The sequence below is a fragment of the Dermochelys coriacea genome, chromosome 3 (assembly GCF_009764565.3).
Source record: "Dermochelys coriacea isolate rDerCor1 chromosome 3, rDerCor1.pri.v4, whole genome shotgun sequence".
NCBI lineage: Eukaryota > Metazoa > Chordata > Testudines > Dermochelyidae > Dermochelys > Dermochelys coriacea.
Genome location: NC_050070.1, coordinates 169,318,338 through 169,338,740, shown reverse-complemented (window position 1 = coordinate 169,338,740; position 20,403 = coordinate 169,318,338). Strand labels below are relative to the sequence as shown.

At 42.3% G+C, this 20,403-nt stretch overlaps 1 protein-coding gene across 6 annotated transcripts in view; it reads right to left on the bottom strand.

Annotated features, from left to right (window-relative positions):
- Nucleotides 1-20,403, bottom strand: part of LPGAT1 (lysophosphatidylglycerol acyltransferase 1) — a 135,275-nt gene that overhangs the window by 26,326 nt on the left and 88,546 nt on the right. For all 6 annotated transcript variants that reach the window (XM_038397149.2, XM_038397152.2, XM_043511783.1 and 3 more), the window contains one exon: nucleotides 13,155-13,281. In XM_038397149.2, the coding sequence (XP_038253077.1) occupies nucleotides 13,155-13,281 (127 nt within the window). The remainder of the gene's footprint in view (nucleotides 1-13,154; nucleotides 13,282-20,403) is intronic.

Sequence of the window (20,403 nt, the reverse complement as noted above, 5' to 3'; positions counted from 1 at the left end):
CTGATTGGCAGAGGGTAGGGGGTCAGCCAGAGTCCGCATGGGAGAGGCTCCCCAACTCCATAACAATCCCTCCTTCCACAAAAAAACTGTTTCATACTTCTCCCATCCACACCCAACAACCCTCCATGTTTACTCCCAGGCTCCTTCCCAGCAATTACTTCCCTCTCCCTCAGCTCCTCCATTACCCCTGACTCCCCCTCACTGCTTCTGAGGGGTGCGGGAAATACATTTCTGTGTTGTAGTTTAAATGAATTATTCAAAGTTCTGCATTAATATAGCTAGTAAGGAATCTATTTGTTAAAAAAAACATTTCCTGAATCTTTTTTTTATTGTCTGTACTGTTTAAGACATACTTGTTGACAGATATTTTGAAATAAGTTACCAAAATAACAGAAACTGGCATGATTATGTTGGGTTATTTTGACAAATAAAATATGCAGAATTTTAAAATATTGTGTGAAGAATTTTTAATTTTTTTGGCACAGAATTCCCCCAGGAAGAAAATACAAACAAAAAGCAAATGAAAGCCTATTTTGTACATATTTTATTCTATTCTAATCTACTATCATTATCGGTGCAAAATTCAGCAAAAACCAAAACCAAACAAAATAGGCCAAAAAACAGTTATATTGCCAAAGGCTAAAAGTAAAGTAGCCTAAAAAATGTTCAGTGGGTTTCAAGGAAAAAGCATTTACAGCACAAGTTCTGCCTTATCTACAAGAATGGATTGAGGGGAAAGTTTCCCAATATAAATCAACAGGCTTTGTTTTATCACGATCAGGTTAAATTAATGATGTCAGGCTACTCAGCTTAATGCTTCCTTTTCTGAACACTACAGGTTCTTAAAAGGTGCCAAGTCATTTTCATAAGCATGATATCAGATGTTTTAGCCAAGAAAGACCAAATACGTCCCATCTAAATGAGATGCAATAATTCAAAGCAGAACTCTCCTACAATTTAAACTTCCAGATCTGAAAAATCCATCTTTGAAAATGGTCTGCTAATTACTCTTCACTATCTATCCATTCTCCTTTCTTAGGCTTCTATATTTTCTTCTGCTCTTGCTAAATCATAAAACTGCTCACTGTTTCAATAATCCATTTAAAAAACAATAAAACGGAAGGTGCTTATAGAACTCAGACTTGATCAATGACAATTGGTTTGTAGGAGGTCAACTGACAGGAAAGTTTACAAGGGTGTACAAACAGCAAACTGGATGTGCTTATTTACTGCAAAAATTTTGAATCCATTTACAGCAGAGTGGCCCAAACCACTATGCAATCTCAATCATGACCACAAAGTCAGAGCAACAAGGGCACAGCAGACTGGTTTGACATTATGCAGTTTTGCCAATTTACATGGTTTCATATTGCATCAGCTCAGCTTTATGGAAAAAAATACAAATGACTGATTTTAATGGTTATGATGGGACGATCTCACTGGCAATAGCAAGATCTGTAACCTATATTATACCAATGTAGTTGTCTTTATGGGATGAAAGCTCCCGTAGTTTAGAATTACAATTATATATTATAAAAAAAGTGATGATTGCATATTGACAGGATAACTAGGAACAGCTGGCTCTGAATTATCTGTCCTCAGGATATTTCCCTTGCACCCTCTGTTCAAAAAGTATAATACACACTGAAAAAAATCACCTGTATATACATTACTAGCAAATATTGCTTGCGAAAGGGTATGTCAAAGTGATATTACAGTATAAGTTAATCTTGTGACGTTGCACCTCATAGTGCTTTATGGGAATATGTTTATGAATGTATATATGACATAACTGGAATATGTTTTATGCAGCATATGTCATGTAACATATCTCTGTAAAGGTTATGATCTACTGAGTATATTCATCTTATTTGTATGGATGTCATTTTTATACTCGAAGTTATGAATATTGGCTGTGTACTTGCTTGATTTTAAGTAGCCTTAGTAAAGCATTTGGTCAGCTTCTTGAGAAAGGAATGTGCAAATTAAGTGCCCCATCAAGAAGCACTTAACGAACAATGGATCTTGGAAGACTCCAATCCACCTAAGAAGTCTTCCTGGAGACATTCAAGATAGCTTGTGGGAAATGGCTGCTGCCTGTAAAAACTGAGTCATGCATGGACATGTGACTTGCCCGTGTGACTCCAAAACTCCATCATGGAGCTGGACTTTGCATAGGAGAGAGGAGGGGGTCTCCACCCACAAGAGAAAGTGTATTTAAGCCCCTGGGAGACCCCTCCATTTTGTCTTCAGCTGGCTCAAGAGATAGCCTCTCTATTCCCCAAAGGATACCTGAAAGAAACTGGAACAAAGGACAGTAACCACAGGGTCTGTGAGTGATTACTGGACCCAGACTAGAAGGAGACTAGTCTGTAAAAGGAAGCTTTACCTCTGAGGGTGAGGTTTTATCTGTATTCAGTTTTCTTACTGTATTAGGCATAGACTTGTGTGTTCTATTTCATTTTGCTTGGTAATTCACTTTGTTCTGTCTCTTACTTCTTGGAACCACTTAAATCCTACTTTCTGTTTTTAATAAAATCACTTTTTAATTATTAAACCCAGAGTATTCCAGCCAGAGTATGCATTAATACCTTTGGGGGGGGGGAAAGAAGGGGAAAACAGCTGTGCATCTCACTCTATCAGTGTTATAGAGGGCGAACAATTTATGAGTTTACCCTGTATATGCTTTATTTAGGGTAAAACGGATTTATTTGGGGTTTGGACCCCATTGGGAGTTGGGCATCTGAATGTTAAAGACTGGAACACTTCTTAAGCTGCTTTCAGTTAAGCTTGCAGTTTGTGGGACGTGGTTCAGACCAGGGCGTGTGTTTGTGGCCAGCAAGCACGTCTGGAACAACCTGGCAGGATACTGGAGTCCCAAGATGGCAGGGAAATAAATAGTCTTGGCACATCAGTTGGCAGCCCCAAGGGGTTTCTGTGATCCAACCCGCCACAAATCTATTTTGGCTAATACTCTGAAGTTATTCAGAGCAGCATTTTGTTAGCAGTAGCACTTAAGAGAAATAATGCAACGCAAGACAGTGTTGATCAGATGGAAGGACTGTATCATTTGTAGCTGTCCACTCTCAATTTTCCTGAATAAATCTGTCTATTAGTAATCCAACTAGTATAAATAGTCTAGGGAGAAGGAACGCAAACAAGCAAAATAATTATTTTCTTCTCCTGTTCCCTAGTGGATGAGAGCGAGGTTTGTTGCAAACACATCTTGGCAAGGCTGACAATGGCATGTTCAGTTCACGAAAGACCACCATTGCCGGGGGTGGGGTACAAGAGGGGGATGGACCAGACAGAGTTATAATTCTGAAATTGTAAGCATTAATCTGGGTGAACATAAAAGTACTCATCTCTAAAAGGTTCATTTGGTCCAAGTATTAAATTGACCTACTGCTAAAAAAATTAGGCCCTCAAGGCAGCTAAAAGCACAAAGCACAGTCTCTTCAAAAGTGATGTTACTTGTATAGATTATGTTCTCCAGAAAATTGTCAAAGAAGAAAACTGAGTGTACTTTCCAACAGCATGTCAATATGAGAAACACACACATTATATATACAAATTCACCTTTGCTTCCCCTTACACCCTGCTATTATCCCTATTTTTACACCATATATTGTTTACGTCAAGAAAGCTAACCCAGGAATTTAAAGAATTAGTCATGATTTTAGCTTATTTTTCTGAATTAGTGCCAGCTGATTCAGGCTTGCGGGGCTTGGACTAAGGGGCTGTTTTACTGTGGTATAGACCAGTGGTTCTCAGCTAGGGGACTGGAGCCCCCTTGGGGGGTCATGAGCTGGATTCAGGGGGTCCACCAAGCAGGGCCAGCATTAGACTTGCTGGGACCCAGGGCAGAAAGCCGAAGTTTTCCCCACTGCATGGGGCTGAAGTCCAGGGCCTGAGCCCTGCCACCAGAGGCTGAAGCCAAAGCCTGAGCAATATAGCTTCGCAGGGGTCCCTGTGGTGTGGGGACCCAGGCAAATGCCCTGCTTATTGCCCCCTAATGACGGCCCTGGCTTTTATATGCAGAAAAACAGTTGTGGCGACAGGTGGGCTGTAGAGTTTTAATAGCATGATGGGGGGGGTGGAGGAGGGCTCAAAGAAAAAGGTTGAGAACCCCAGGTACAGTCAGTCAGGTTTGGGCTGGAGCCAGAGCTCTGGGATCCTTCCCCCTTCCAGGGTCCTAGAGCCCAGACTCCAGCCAGAGTCTGAACATCTACACCACAATTAAAAGACTCCTTATCCCAAGTCCTGCGAGCCTGAGTCAGCTGGCACAGGCCAGCCACAGGATTTTAACTGCAGTGTAGACATACCCAGAAAATACTATATTATGCTAAGCACTCTGAAAAAAAGTCAGATTCTAGATATCTCAAATTGGGCATCCAAAATTGGTGAACATTTACAGCAGTTCTGGACAAAATCTGTGCCTTAGTTTGCCATCTGTAAAATGTGTGTAATACCACCACCTGCCCTCTAAATTCTCCGGTAATACGGTGCTCATCAGTAGTGCCCTTTAAAAATTCTTTTTAAATTTTAATAATTTTTCATTTTGCTTTTTCAGAAATTTCTTGTTACTTTGTTTTATCCACTAAAATAATGTTATAAAAAGAAGTAATACATTTACATTAATAAAATACCTCAAATGAACATATATAAATAAGAATACCATAAAAATCGCTAACCCCATGGGACTACCACAGATTTTCCCAACACCTACTGCTTCCTTTTCCAGCCCCCGCACTTTATATCCCCAGGATTTCCCATATCCCCTTATATATACACACACATATACACCCACCCACACCCTTTCTCCCACTGAACCTTATCCTCCCCGCCCCTCCCCCCCAAGTGCCCATGAGCCCCAGAAATAACTTTCTTATTTCTCTTAAATATTCCCCCTCCCCTACTGAGCTCCAGCACCCCTATTAGTCCTAGGGACCCTTCCCTAACCCCCCCACACACATTCTTCCTCCCTCACTAAACCCCCACCCTCCAGTAGCTTCCCTCCCACAGGGGGTCAGCTTCTGCCCCTGTGAGTGGGGGTTTTCAGAGCAAACAGTTCCTGCCCCACAGAGCTTGGCTTGGCTTGGATCCCTGCTCCAGCAATTGTGATCAGGAACACAGAGCCACTCAGGTTTGGCCCAGCTGCCCCTCCATCACAGCCAAACCTGATCAGTGCTTCCCCCCTCGTTTTATTTAGTTTTTTATTTGCATTTTATTTCATGTTATTTTGCATTTGCAACAAAAGACAGGGCTCTGCTCATAACTACAGAAAAGCTTATGAGGAAAGGAATAATTCTGTATTCAGTGCGGAGTTTGGATCGCGTGCAGTAACTCAGGAATGGGACCATGCATTGAAGGAGAAGGATAAAAAAAAATACTGAACAATCCATTTTGTGTACTGATGGAGGCAGGGGTCCTGTGGAAAAATTAGAATATGACAATGTAAGACTATTGTAAGGTATCTGCATAAAGGAGATGAATTAAGGATGTGCAGGTAGCCTCAAGTCTGGTTTGCATGCTTGATTTTTGCAAATTTTACTGTTCTTTTAACAGGTTTTTTTGCATGTAATAAATATATGAGAAGGACAATGGGTCCCAGTGGAACATTTTGATGTCACCCATATCAGTTTTAGATCCATCATTCAGCCCTTTTGTAGTTCAGTATAGCTCAAGAATTAAGACCATACCAGAAAACACAGATTATAAATAATAAAATAGATTAATAAAGCAGGAATGGCAAAAAGGCTCTTATGTTCTCTTGAATAATGAAGCCCATAAAGATTGTTTGGGAGAGAAGTGGAAGGAAGTGGAGGAAACGGTTGTGAAATAGATGCATCTGAAACAAACCGCACCACCATTACCACACTTTTCCTCCTACCACCCAAGAAAATATGAAAATTCACTTTTTTTACATCTCACTATTCACCCACTCTTCTACAGCATTAAAATACTTACCACACCATTCTAAGTTTTCATAAAATGGAGATTTTTTAAAAACTTATAAATTGGAAAAAAAAATAATGCTGGACTTCACATTTTATTGCACCTTGTGGCATAAAGAAAAAAGGGCAGGAAAATTCAAATTAAAAAAAAATCATGAAAAATTTAGGTAAGTTGTTCCATTTCCAACCCTTCAAAATGGTAACTTTTATTGAAAATTTCTTTTTTTTAATCAGCTCTATTGAAGATTAAGCAAATTCTATCCACTGCTTCTCTTTATCCACCATGCTTGTTGTTTCAGAGTAGCAGCCGTGTTAGTCTGTATTCACAAAAAGAAAAGGAGGAGTACTCGTGGCACCTTAGAGACTAACACATTTATCTGAACATAAGCTTTCGTGAACTACAGCTCACTTCATCGGATGCATTCAGTGGAAAATACAGTGGGGAGATTCATCTAGTACAACAGAAGGTAATATTTCCCCTTTCCAAACCAGGGATGGAAGTTGGGGGGAGTGGAGGGAAGGAATAATGCGACAGGAATCAGGCTGGCTGTTAAAGGGTGGGCAGAAATGGGGAAAATAAAGCTGGTAAGTGGGTCTAAATCTGTTTCAGAATAGTTTCTGGTTAAGAACTGACAGTGAACACAAGACAGCTGCAACCTTTGTATCTTTGGACAAGTAAGGCTGCTAGAAGAATATATGTATGAAACACTCCACAGGCATACAATCTGGCAACAGTCTAAATGGTCCAGCTGCCTATCTCAAAACAAGTATACAAAATCAAAAGAAACAGATGCAAATTCACTGTGCTTCAATTAACCTGAATTCTCATTTCTGGAACAGTTCCAATATTGTGACAGTAGAACTAAGATTTTCATTAACACTGCAAGCTACCTCAATGACAACCGTTTTTCTAAACTGTGATTATTGTTCTATTACACACACACATCCCCCCCGCCATCTCCACAGGTTCTCAACAGTTCTGACAAATGCAGTTCCAGTAAAGATTTCAAGCTGTCAAGAAAAGAGTTGTCATTGAAATGCAGCTGTGCAACATCCAGCCAAAAACCATCCTAGGCTGATAGGGGCTGAGAGGTGGCATGCTCTAATTCTGAAGAGAAAGAAGCAGGTACCAGTCCCTCATTTTGACCATGCAGTCAATTATGTAACAATATTGACCGACTCCATGGAACCACTATGGTAGAGTGAGGTAAAATAAGAAGTGGAGGGACAGTTCTCTGATCAGAGGATGCCCAAGGGGAAAAAGACACTCACTAAAATGGGTGAAATTGGTGTTCCCTCAGACTGGAAATAAGGTGTACATTTTTGACAGTGAGGGTAATTAACCACTGGAACAATTTTCCAGGGGTCATGGTGGGTTCTCCATCACTGACAATTTTTAAATCAAGATGGGATTTTTTTTTTTTTTTTTTTTTTTAAAAACCTGCTTTAAGATCTATGGGGGCAGGGAGAGTCCTATGGGCTGTGTGATAAAGGAGATCAGACTAGATGATCACAGTTGTCCTTCTGGCCCTGGAATCTCTGAATCTATAACTAATTTGTTCTTGTGTATGTATTTATTATTTAGAAAAGTTAATAGTTAATATTATTAACCTGATATCATTGTGCAGAACAAATGCATTTTAAAATCAGTGCTGAAAGTGAGAAGGAAAGTTGGGGGCATTTCTGAAGTGCTACAGCTCCCTATAATGCCATTACTCACATTACAAGAAGATATATGAGACAGTTTAGAGTATGCACTGCAAAAGAAATCCCCTCAAATTTTGTATTACTTAATTATTCTCTTCAGTTCTTTCAGACATTATTCCCTTTGAGCTTCTATTCCATTGTTTCAATATCAGCATAATTTTTAACCAAATGAAAGCTATAAAATCGCTATCTTTCCGAAATAGTGCAGATCAGAACTCACTTTGACCACTATATGAAGGTATGGGGTAAAGTCAAGTACTAAGATCAAAACCTTGAGCATAAATGGTGCATTTTAGCAAAGATCAACAATTATTTCTAATCAGTTTTCAAGGTTTAAAATCCAACAAGCTACATAACATAAAAGTTCAATATGAGGAAGCTTCCAACATCATGAACTAGAGGATTCTGATCCTAAAACTATATTACGTTTCCAATATAAACTAGTTCATAGAAATAATGCAAGTCTTTACAAGCAACAAGTTATGTATTTCAAGAAAAACTTTGTTGTGTTTTGTTTTGTTTTTTTTAAACAAGCACTGTTGGAAATACTTTCACAGCATAGAACACTAAACACAAGTTCAGAGGCTTAGTTAACCCTTCTCATTAGAAAGACAAAATCATTTAATTCTAGCATAAAACCCCCACGCATCTTGATGCGCACGGCAAGTGTGAAATTATCTGAATACCGGTGTTGCAGTTACCTTAAGAACATTTTAAACAATGAAAAATGCAGACACTAACAAGAAGCACAACATTCACTTTGTTGTTATTTCACTCCATAATTTCCATTTTTCACATCATCTGCTGCAACATAGTAAAGTGCAAACCTAATTAAACCCACTGGTCGGATGAGAGAATCCCAAGACTCATTAGGCTGTCCACAATATATGTTGTTGAAAGTTGCATTAAAGCATGCCTCCCACAGGTAGAAACTGACCAGCCTCATGAAAATGGTTCCCACCTCATGCCTGAAAGATTGATATCTCCTGATTAGCACCTAGTCCTTGTTATGGGAGAGAATTATCTTCCTGCTGCCTGTAGTCATGCGATCAACTATTTCTCATCCAATGAAAGCTTAAGTTATAAAATGATCAAAAGCAAAATCCCCAAAAAGCAGGCCACAGGATAATTAAAAAAAAAAAATCTACAGGGAGATCAAAGAGTTCTGGGGGGTAGGTATTTTCTTTTTGTCAGGAAGACACACTATGGTATCTATCAGTGTCTGTCATGGAGGTTGCGGAAGTCACGGATTCTGTGGCTTTCTGCAACCTCCATGACTTCTGGAGTGGCCAGTGAGGCTGGCCCCAGGGATAGCCACACCAGCCGCTGCTAGAGCCGCTCTGCAGCCAGCCACCTGGGTGGCTCCTGAGCAAGCTGCACTGGCTGCTGCTTAGGTGGCCTCAGGCAGCTGGCCCCAGGGCCCACCCAAACAGCAGCTGATGCGGCTGGCGCTGGGGACTGCCTATGTAGTGGTCCCCAGGTGGCCGGAGCAGCCATCGGCAGCTCCCCCATCCCAGGCTCCGCTCCCCTCCAGCGGGGGTCCCTCCCTCAAGATTTAGTCGGGGTATTTATGGTGCAAGTCATGGACAGATCACGGGCCATGAATTTTTCTTTATTGCCCATGACCTGTCCATGACTTTTACTAAAAATACCCATGACTAAACTGTAGCCTTAACTATAGTATTATTGGTATTTCTAGTGGGTTAGTTAACCAGTGTTCCAGGTTAGATAACTAACTACTGCATGAAATGCAGTCAGATTGTATGAGATATCTTTCAAAATCAAATGTTATTTTAAATATTGTGTTCTTGGAAGTGAGACGCTGACAACATAAACATAGTCAAGGCCTTGTGTATTGTGTGAAAGGCTGGATCTAAATTCTGTGGCAAGGCCCCCTAGTTAAGAACGACCCTACTGGGTCAGATCAACAGTCCATCTAGCCCATTACCCTGTCTTCCAAGTATGTTACGTGCTTCAGAGGGAATGAACAGAACAGGCACTCATCAAGTAATCCCTGTTGTCTGTTCCTAGCTTCTGGCAATCAGAGAATAGGGACACCCAGAGCATGGGGTTGCATCCCTGACCATCTTGACTAATAAATTTATGGAGGATAGGTCCATAAATGGCTAATTCTTTTTGGAACCTTTTTATAGTTTTGGTCTTCGCAACATCTCCTGGCAATGAGTTCCATAGGCTGACTGAGCTGTGTGAAGAAGTACTTCCTTTTGTTTGTTTTAAGACTGCTGCCTATTAATTTCATTGGGTGACCCCTAGTTCTCGTGCTATGTGAAGGAGTAAATAACACTTTCTCTTTCCAGTATGGCAAACTGGAAAATCTCAGGCAACTTCAGGTTAACTAGGAAATGGAAGTTTTTACTGATGAATATAACCTATATAGGAGACTTTGGATTATAATTTTGATGTTAAATACAATTCTACACCATCCCCAAATTTTCAGTATGCTGTGGAATTTTATATTTAAACATGTAAGTGCATTATGAAAGTTGTCAAGTTGGCATCTAGAGGGTTAGATAGCTGGATAGGAGATACCTGGAGATTTTGGCATTTGTGGAGGAGTGGGATGTAGAGGCTTTTGGCACTGAGGATGGGATTCATTCCCTTTCTCTCCAGTTGTGGACAGGGACACAGGTGACTAGATATTTTTGGGAGAAGGGACCTGTATTCCTAGGGCCAGTTCCTCTGCTCTGCTATAGCTGCTTCATGTTTGCTGCTCAAAGCAGGCTTAAACCCATCTTTTAACAAAACAAAACAAAAAAAAGCATGAGAGGAGTTCCCTGAGGTGGAGAAATTCTCTGGTTGCATAGCGCAGCTGTAAAGTTCCTATGCCAATACCTCCTGGGCCCTGGTATAGGAGGAATGGGCCACAAGAAAATGGGACCTAGTCAGGACACCCCCAAACCCTGGCAATTGCTAGCTGCTAACAATAGCTGAACATGACTGTACATGATCTGCGGCTGGGGGGGGGGAGGAGGAGGGGTAAGAGAAGAGGCAGAGTCAGGCCTGACATTCCCAAGAACAAGGGAGAGCAAGTGGCATAACGCCATTTTTTGTGCTAAGTATAGCTCAGGGTTATGCAAATGTCCAGAACCCAGGAACTGGAAACAATGGTTTCCAGCCCCAGCAACACTTAATTAACTGATTTCCCTCTGCAACTGCATCCAAGTAAGATGGTTAAATTGAACGTTTCTGATAATATAATTACAAGCAAAATAATCAACAATATTGATATTTAAACTCTCTCTCTCTGTAGGTACTTTTTATGGACCCTTCCTCATAACCTTTGAGCACCTCCCAGTAATAAACTTCATAACCTCAGAGTATAATGAGACCAAAGGAATACAGTCAAGATCAGAACAACTGCTAGACTGTTTTTCAACCCAAAATACAGAGCACAGAGAAATTATTATTATAGTGCAATCAGTGTTCGTGCCAACCATAATTTTATGTCTCCTTACAATCTAGTTTCACTGTATGAAAATTAAGAACATAAAATGAATGTTCAAGATGAACTAAATTTAACTACCATGAGACTAATGTAGCTCATTTCTAAATTTGAATTCTATTGCTTATGGGGTCTTCAAAAGTAGCTAGTTTGCCTCATTCTGCTAATGTAGCTTTTATTTAAGAGTTTATATTAAGTGCTTTGTAGTTGAAGTCTATATTTATTTAAAATGTCCTGAATATGCATTAAAATTGAACATTGTTAGAATAGTGCATGAAGACCATCACAAACAACAATGATACTTTTCTTGTTATAAAAATATCTGCCCCACCTCTCCTTTCCTTGGACCTGTGAGTTGCTCCACACTGCCACAATAGCTACATGTGTGTTTTCAGTACAGAGGGCATGCCCAGTGAGAGCATTTAACAGAATACATAACACAGTTAATAAATGCCAATTTAATTTTCAGGAAACCTATTCCACTGATTAGAACAAACAGTAAACAAAAGGCACCCCCCTCCCGCTTTTTAATTTCAAGGATCATTTCAAGGCTGGTGCCAACCTGGTCTGTAGTCAACTGTTTACCCAATGATACATATGCAACCTGTTTTCTGGGAAAAGGGATTAATAGCTTTTTCACAGCCAACATTAAGTCACAACACTATTGACAGTTTACTTCCAATGAACCCATTCACAGAAGAATTGTGCCCCCTCCTTCCCCCACACCAAGCATTAGTGAAATTCCCTGCCTTGCTTCATTGATTTAGAAGTCGGAGAATGATTATGTGCTTCCAAAGTCAGTGGTTTCTTTTTGTGCATGCGTGCACATGCATGCGCCCAATCAGGGAGGGAAGTGCACTGCAAAACTTTTAGGGGGAAGGTTTCTTTTCTGAGCTATCCAACCAAGAGCCTCACATGACAAACAGACCAAGTGAACAACCTTAAAATAAAACTATTCAATTTTCCTCTTTCATGTGCACCCCCTTAAAATTGAATTATATCACTTTTCTCTCTCAGGGAAAAAAAAAATCCAGACAAGTCACCAGCAGATAGACTTCTTCTCTCATTCACTAAGCTGGTCCCTTCAAGAAGGGACTAGCATAGGAGGAATTCTCTTTTACCAATGTCCCCACCTAGGCTCTTATGGGATGCTGTCATTTCCCTAATGCTACTCTGTTAGCTACCTTAGCACCAGCTTTTATCCGGAAAAGGGTTGTCTTGGTTAAAAAATTAAATGGAAACTGAACTCAGCTTTCAGCAGTGAGGTTAACAATCATGATGTTGACTGTGTGAGCAGTTCGCATACACAGACACAAGCTGTGTTCAACACCATGTCAGCTGGTTCGGGGTAAACCCTGAGATTTACAGATGGTCCAGCTAGCATGATATTGAATATGGTTTTTCCCTGTCTACCCTCACTGCAAGGTCATGGTCCACATCTAGTTAGTTAACACTATTCCTCAAGACTGTGTTTTAACTACATACTTTTCTAACAGACAAATGCTCCCTGGCCGAAAGCACCTGCTGTGAGCATTGAGTAGCATCGTGGGTTTCACAGTGTGGAGGAGGGGGCTGGAAAAATTCAGAGTTTGACCATAAACTATTAATTTTCAAGCAAGATTAACCCAGATTCAAGTTTACTTAATGGAAGAATTGTATACTTAAACAAATTGACTGGTTATAACCTCCTTTAAGATGACAATTCAGTTTCGGTGAAACTTAATGAGCAACATAGAAGGGAAGCCAGTTATAATGCAACTGCAAACAAACCAACACAGTGAGGTAAAACCCATATCCTATAGAACACCGTTTTAATAGTTGTTGAGTGTAATCAGTCAATGAGCACAATACATCACACTATTCAGAAACCTCTAACAGCTTCCCAAGTCCTGTGTCTAACCAACTAGACAAACCACTTTTAAATACAGAAAGTAAAGATTTTACTACATCTCTCCAATATTCTGAAATGTGCTGTGCAGGACACAAGCTGATTTAGGCCTTAATTCAACTAAAACTTTATTTCCTACCTGTAATGTACATGTGTGACAGTTGGTCGTCTGTAGCCAAGAATCCAGGTCTGGATGTCTATAGGTTCTTCATTAGAGTAAGCAATGGTTGTATCTATCACCCACTGAAGACCTTTTGATTTGCTCTCTACAAATAAAGTGGAAGAAAGAAGATGGGGTATTAAAAGTTGGACCAAATTATATTCCATTGTCTTAACATACATTCTAGTGTTACATTTCCTTAATATTGTCTTAATTTGTACACACATTACTTAAATCCCCCCAAAAAATCAGGTAGATCAAGAGAGACTAAGGACATGGTGAATATCATTCTATGTAAAATCTCAGAAATATGGTCAAAATCTCAATGTAATAACTAAAAGTCTCTAACAATTAGTGTAATTTTTATTGACATGATCTATGACAGGGGTCGGCAACCTTTCAGAAGTGGTGTGCCGAGTCTTCATTTATTCACTTTAATTTAAGGTTTCACATGCCAGTAATACATTTTAACATTTTTTAGAAGGTCTCTCTCTATAAGTCTATATATTATATAACTAAACTATTGTCATATGTAAAGTAAACAAGGTTTTCAAAATGTTTAAGAAGCTTCATTTAAAATTAAATTAAAATGCTGATCTTATGCTGCCGGCCCGCTCAGCCCGCTGCCAGCCTGGGGTTCCGTTCACCTAGGCCGGCAGCAGGCTGAGCGGGGCCTGCGGCTGGAACCCAGCTGGCAAGGGGCTGGCAGACAGAACCCCAGACCGGAAGCGGGCTGAGCGGCTCAGCCCACTGCAGGTCTGGGATCTCGGCCCTGCCCACACAGAGTAGGTACCCTACCTTCTCCCTGGTTCTAGCCCATTCTCTCTCTCTCTCTCTCTCTCTCTGCACTGAGCTGAGGGTGGAAGTGCACTGAGCACAGGGCTGGGGGTGAAGGAGTAGGCTGGGGGTTGGGGTGTAGGGCCTGGCCAAGAGCTAGAATGCAGGAGGGGGCTCAGGGTTGGGGCAGGAGGTTTGGGTGTGGAGTGCTTACCTGGGCAGCTCCCATTTGGTGCAAGGGGTGCAGATGGGAACGTGGGGGTGTGTGTGCAGGAGCTCCCATTTGGTGCTCAGGGTGGGGGTGGGAATGAGGGGGGTGCAAGAGTCAGGGCATGGGGTGTGGGGGTGCAGGAGTTAAGGCAGAGGGCTGGGGGCATGTGAGGGGGTGCAGGAGTCAGGGCAGAGGGCTGGGTGTGTGTGAGGGGGGTGCAGGGGTCAGGGCAGGGCGTTGGGTGTGTGTGAGGGAGGTGCAGGGGTCAGGGCAGGGGGTGTGGGCTAGGGTCATGGGGGTGCTCCCAGCCCCCTGCCCAGAGCGGCTCACGGCAGGGAGCTGGAGGGAATATGCCGATTCCACTCCCCTTCCCCAAGGCTCCGTCACCACATCTTCTCCGCCTCTTCCCCAGAGCGGCGAGTGCGCTGCAGCTCGGCTTCTCCCCCTCCCTCTCAAGGGCCATCAGCTGATCAGTGGCAGTGAGGGAGAGAAGGAGGGGCAGGAACCCAGCACACTGGGGGAAAAGGCCGGGGGGGACCTTGTCTGCCCTGCAGCAGCAGCCAGCAGGACCAAGCTTCTTCATCCTGCCCCTGTGGGGGGGGGGGGAAGAGAAGAGGGGTTGGCAAAGAGCGGGCCAGCAGGATTTTTAATGGCACGCTGCTGCCTGCCTGGGTTCAGCAGCGGGCTGAGTGGGGCCAGTGGCTGGGACCCAGCAGGCAGCAGCATTCCATTAAAAATCGGCTCGCGTGCCACGTTTGGCATGCATACCATAGGTTGCCGACCCCTGATCTATGGCTTGTGTCCCAGCATGCTCACTGTTTCACTTTGTTTTGATACGCTACTTTTTATATGTATTTATACAGAAAGCCACAATATTTTTAAAAATCATTTAAAGGTCCCCTTTCCTACATTATTAAAGAATGACACCATAGAATATCAAAACTGATAAATTTTTAGAAACCTCAAGTCACATTTAACCATTTCTGCAGTTTACTTTTTCATTCATTTCATTCCGTATTTCATTCAGTTTGGGCAGTTTAATTTGCTGCTCTCTCATGCATGAGCACAAAGTTGCAACATTTGGTTTGCAAACAATGCAGACAAAAATATACAAAAAAAGTTTAAAAAATTAATCTCTTAAAACATGTTGGGGGAAATATTTCTGTTAGGGTTAGGTTTTTGTAAAAGCCCTCCTTCCCCTACACTACTCCAAAAGACGGGAAAAAAAACACCTACACCTAAATTATTTTTTAGATTAATATATTTATTGGCTTTTCTACCGCATTCACCACTGTATTATCTGAACATACATACATAAATAAATAAATAATTTACCCTCAAGACACCCTTTTTAGGTAGGGAAATATTAATGTCCTCTTTGTACACAGAGAGAAATGGAACCACAGAGATGAAAAGACCTGCCTAAAATCACATGGACATTTGTGGCAGGCCTCAGAATAGCACATTCCCAATCCAGCATTTTAAGCAAAAAAGTCCAAGAGAAAGATCATTCCCTTCTCCAAGTGTCTTGGAGAGAACAAAATTTTTAAATTAAAACCCTTTTTCTTTCCAGAAAACTGAGTTAACTCAAAAACACAATAAAAAAGGTGCAATAAAAAAGCAGGTGTTATCATACTAATGAGATAATAGGAAACTTGGTTCAAATCCCAAAAACATTTTCATGAAACAATGTTTATATTTTTGAATTTTCAAAACATTTCATCCACGCTCTAAAACTAGCAAAAAAACCAGCAAACATCTACTGCAAAACAATTCAGTTTTTAAAAGGAATTTCAGAGTTTCAACCAGTGTCAGTAAATATTGATTTTAATTCTGGCCCAAATATCAAACAGTGGCCACTATAATTAGCTGAATAACATGAAGAAATAATTTAAAAAGATGAGAAGAATGACTCAAGTCATATTTTTAATGTTAGCAGTGTGTTAAATTCAAACTAATGCTAAAGTAATTCATAGCAAAGCCAAAGCAGTTCTCTCTCTTTTTACGTTTATAATACACATTTACCTGAAAAATACAAAGATAATTAATTATTTTCCATAGTGTGAAATAAAAATGAACAATTAACACTAGTCTTATTATGGGGTGGGAAGCACAAATCATTACTAATAAGCGTCAGAAGAATACAAAATATTTTAACCAAAATCTTTGTATTTTACAATAAAAATTGTTCTAAGTTGCTTTAAAAAAAAAGTAGTGGTTTAAAACTGCTGTCTCAACATCTCATGGTTCAGACTCCATCACTGCAGGAAGGCCACTGCTGCCTCCCTCTCTCATGTGTTGCTTTCCTACTTGCTTGCCCTAACTTAGCCCTAGTCCACACTAGGAGTTGAGGTCAAATTTAGCAGCGTTAAATCGATTTAACCCTGCACCCGTCCAAATGACAAAGCCCTTTTTTTCAACTTAAAGGGCTCTTAAAATCCATTTCCTTACTCCAGCCCCAACAAGGGCATTAGCGCTGAAATTGGCCTTGCTGGGTCGAATTTGGGGTACTGTGGATACAATTAGACAGTATTGGCCTCCGTGAGCTATCCCAGAGTGCTCCATTGTGACCACTCTGGACAGCACTCTCAACTCAGATGCACTGGCCAGGTAGACAGGAAAAGGCCCGCGAACTTTTGAATTTCAGTTTCCTGTTTGGCAAGCCGCAGGTGACCATGCAGAGCTCATCAGCGGAGGTGACCATGATGGAGTCCCAGAATCGCAAAAGAGCTCCAGCATGGACCGAACGGGCGGTACGGGATCTGATCGCTGTATGGGGAGAGGAATCGTGCTATCAGAACTACATTCCCGTTTTCGAAGTGCCAAAACATTTGTCAAAAATCTTCCAGGGCATGAAGGACAGAGGCCATAACAGGGACCCAAAACAGTGCCATGTGAAACTTAAGGAGCTGAGGCAAGCCTACCAGAAAACCAGAGAGGCAAACGGCTGCTCCAGGTCAGAGACCAAAACATGCTGCTTCTATGATGAGCTGCATGCCATTTTAGGGGGTTCAGCCACCACTACCCCAGCCATGTTGTTTGACTCCTTCAATGGAGATGAAGGCAACACGGAAGCAGGTTTTGGGGACGAGGAAGATAATGATGATGAGGTTGTAGATAGGTCACAGCAAGCAACTGGAGAAACCGGTTTTCCCCGACAGCCAGGAACTGTTTCTCACCTTGGACCTGGAGCCAGTACCCCCCGACCCACCCAAGGCTGCCTCCCGGACACGCCAGGCGGAGAAGGGACCTCTGGTGAGCGTACCTTTTAAAATACGGTACATGGTTTAAAAGCAAGCATGTTTAATGATTAATTTGCCCTGGCATTCGTGGCTCTCCTGGATGTACTCCCAAAGCCTTTGCAAAAGGTTTCTGGGGAGGGCAGCCTTATTCCATCCACCATGGTAGGACACCTTACCACTCCAGGCCAGTAGCACGTACTTGGGAATCACTGTAGAACAAAGCATTGCAGTGTATGTTTGCTGGCATTCAAATAACATCCGTTCTTTATCTCTCTGTGTTATCCTCAGGAGAATGATATCATTCATGGTCACCTGGTTGAAATAGGGTGCTTTTTTTTTAAGGGGACATTCAGAGGTGCCCGTTCCTGCTGGGCTGTTTGCCTGTGGCTAAACAGAAATGTTCCCCGCTGTTAGCCTCAACCTCCCACCCCGCAATAAACTTCTCCCCCTTACTCTCTCAGATATTGTGGAGCGCACAGCAAGCAGTAATAACAATGGGAATATTGGTTTCGCTGAGGTCTTACTGAGTCAGTAAACTGCGCCAGCGCGCTTTTAAATGTCCAAATGCACATTCTACCACCTTTCTGCTCTTACTCAGCCTGTAGTTGAACAGCTCCTGACTACTCTCCAGTCTGCCTGTGTATGGCTTCATGAGCCATAGCATTAAGGGATATGCTGGGTCCCCAAGGATAACTACAGGCATTTCAACATCCCCAGTGGTTATTTTCTGGTCTGGGAAGAAAGTCCCTTCCTGCAGCTTTTGAAACAGACCAGAGTTCCTTAAGATGCAAGCGTCATGTACCTTTCCCGGCCATCCCACATTGATGTTGGTGAAACGTCCCTTGTGATCCACCAGTGCTTGCAGCACTATTTAAAGTGCCCCTTACGGTTTAAGTACTCACCGGCTTGGTGCTCCGATGCCAAGGTAGGGATATGGGTTCCATCTATGGCCCACCACAGTTAGGGAATCCCATTGCAGCAAAGCCATCCACTATGACCTGCACATTTCCCAGGGTCACTACCCTTGATATCAGCAGATCTTTGGTTGCATTGGCTACTTGCATCACAGCAGTCCCCACAGTAGATTTGTCCACTCCAAATTGATTCCCGACTGACCGGTAGCTGTCTGGTGTTGCAAACTTCCACAGGCCTATTGCCACTCGCTTCTCAACTGTGAGGGCTGCTCTAATCTTGGTATTCTTGAGCCTCAGTGCAGGGGAAAGCAAGTCACAAAGTTCCACGAAAGTGCCCTTATGCATGCAAAAGTTTCACAGCCACTGGGAATTGTCCCAGACCTGCAACACTATGCGGTCCCACCAGCCTGTGCTTGTTTCCCGAGCCCAGAATCGGCACTCCACCGCACGAACCTACCCCATTAGCACCATGATGCCCACATTGCCAGGGCTCGTGCTTTGAGAGAAGTCTGTGTCCATGTCCTCATCACTCTCGTCACCGCGCTGACGTTGCCTACTTGCCAGGTTTCACTTTGCCAGGTTCTGGTGCTGCATATACTGATGGATAAAGTGTGTGGTGTTTAATGTGCTCCTAATTATCGAAGTGATCCGAGCGGGCTCCATGCTTGCCGTGGTATGGCGTCTGCACAGAAAAAAGGCGCAAAACGATTGTCTGCTGTTGCCCTGATGGAGGGAGGGGCGACTGATGATATGGCTTACAGGGTTGGCTTACAGGGAATTAAAATCAACAAAGGGGGTGGCTTTGTGAGAAACTGAATGGCCCCCTCAAGGATAGAACTCAAAACTGGGGTTAGCAGGCCATTGATGTCACAGAGGGAGAGAGGAGAAAATGAATACAAAACAAATCTGGTCCATTTCTTGTTTTGAGCCACTTCATCTATCTTTATACATCTTGCTGGCAGCAGACTGTGCAGTACGACCGCTAGACATCATCATCTCCTGGGTGCTCGGCAGAAGATGATGCAGTATGACTGCTGGCCATCATCTTCTGCTGGCTGCCGGTAGGACTCGATCGCCATGAGATGAAACTTAAAAGGGAAATGACCTGCCTGAGTCACTCCCATGTTTGCCCAGGCACCCCTGACCTCATCGAGGTCAGTTAAAAGAGCACCCAGGACTACGTCGACAATGGCTACCAGTCATACTGCACTGTCTTCTGCCAAAAGGCAATAAACTGCTGCTGTCTAGCAATGCAGCACCGCATCTGCCAGCACCCAGGAGACATACGGTGACGGTTAGCTGAGCGGGCTCCATGCTTGCCATGATATGGCGTCTGCACAGGTAACTCAAGAAAAAAGGCGCAAAACGATTGTCTGCCCTTGCTTTCATGGAAGGAGGGAGGGAAGGTGGGCCAGACGATATGTACCCAGAACCACCCACGGTAACGTTTTAGCCCCATCAGGCACTGTGATTGCTACCCAGAATTCAAATAGGCGGTGGAGACTACGGGAACTGTGGGATAGCTACCCACAGTGCAACGCTCCGGAAGTTGACTGTTGCTTCAGTACGTGGACACACTCTGCCGACTACGTGCACTTAGAGCATTTGTGTGGGGACACACACAATTGACTGTATAAAAAAGCTTTCTACAAAACCGACTTCTATAAATTTGACCTAATTTCATAGTGTAGACATACCCTTAGTAGCAATTGCGGTGCAGTGCTGTGTGGATACCTCAAATCAGCTCCACCTCAACACAAAGAGGAACCACAGATCTGAGTCCTGCAACAGACCACTAGCCCTAACTATAGAAGGTCTTGCACTCTTTCAGCCTTTCACAGACCTCAGCTTTTAACATGGCAGCTCTTTAACTAAATTAGTTACTTTTGCATCCCACCACAAAGATACCAACTTGTCAAAGTCATAGATACACTTTAAATCAGGAATGTGAAGGAATCCATGACTTCAGCCTTATTCTTTCTTTTGAAAACTTACAGACACTGTCAACTTGAATTTTCTAATAGTTTTCTAATAGAAACAGTTTTCTAATAAAGCATTAATTTATTAAAAAGGAATTAATAAAC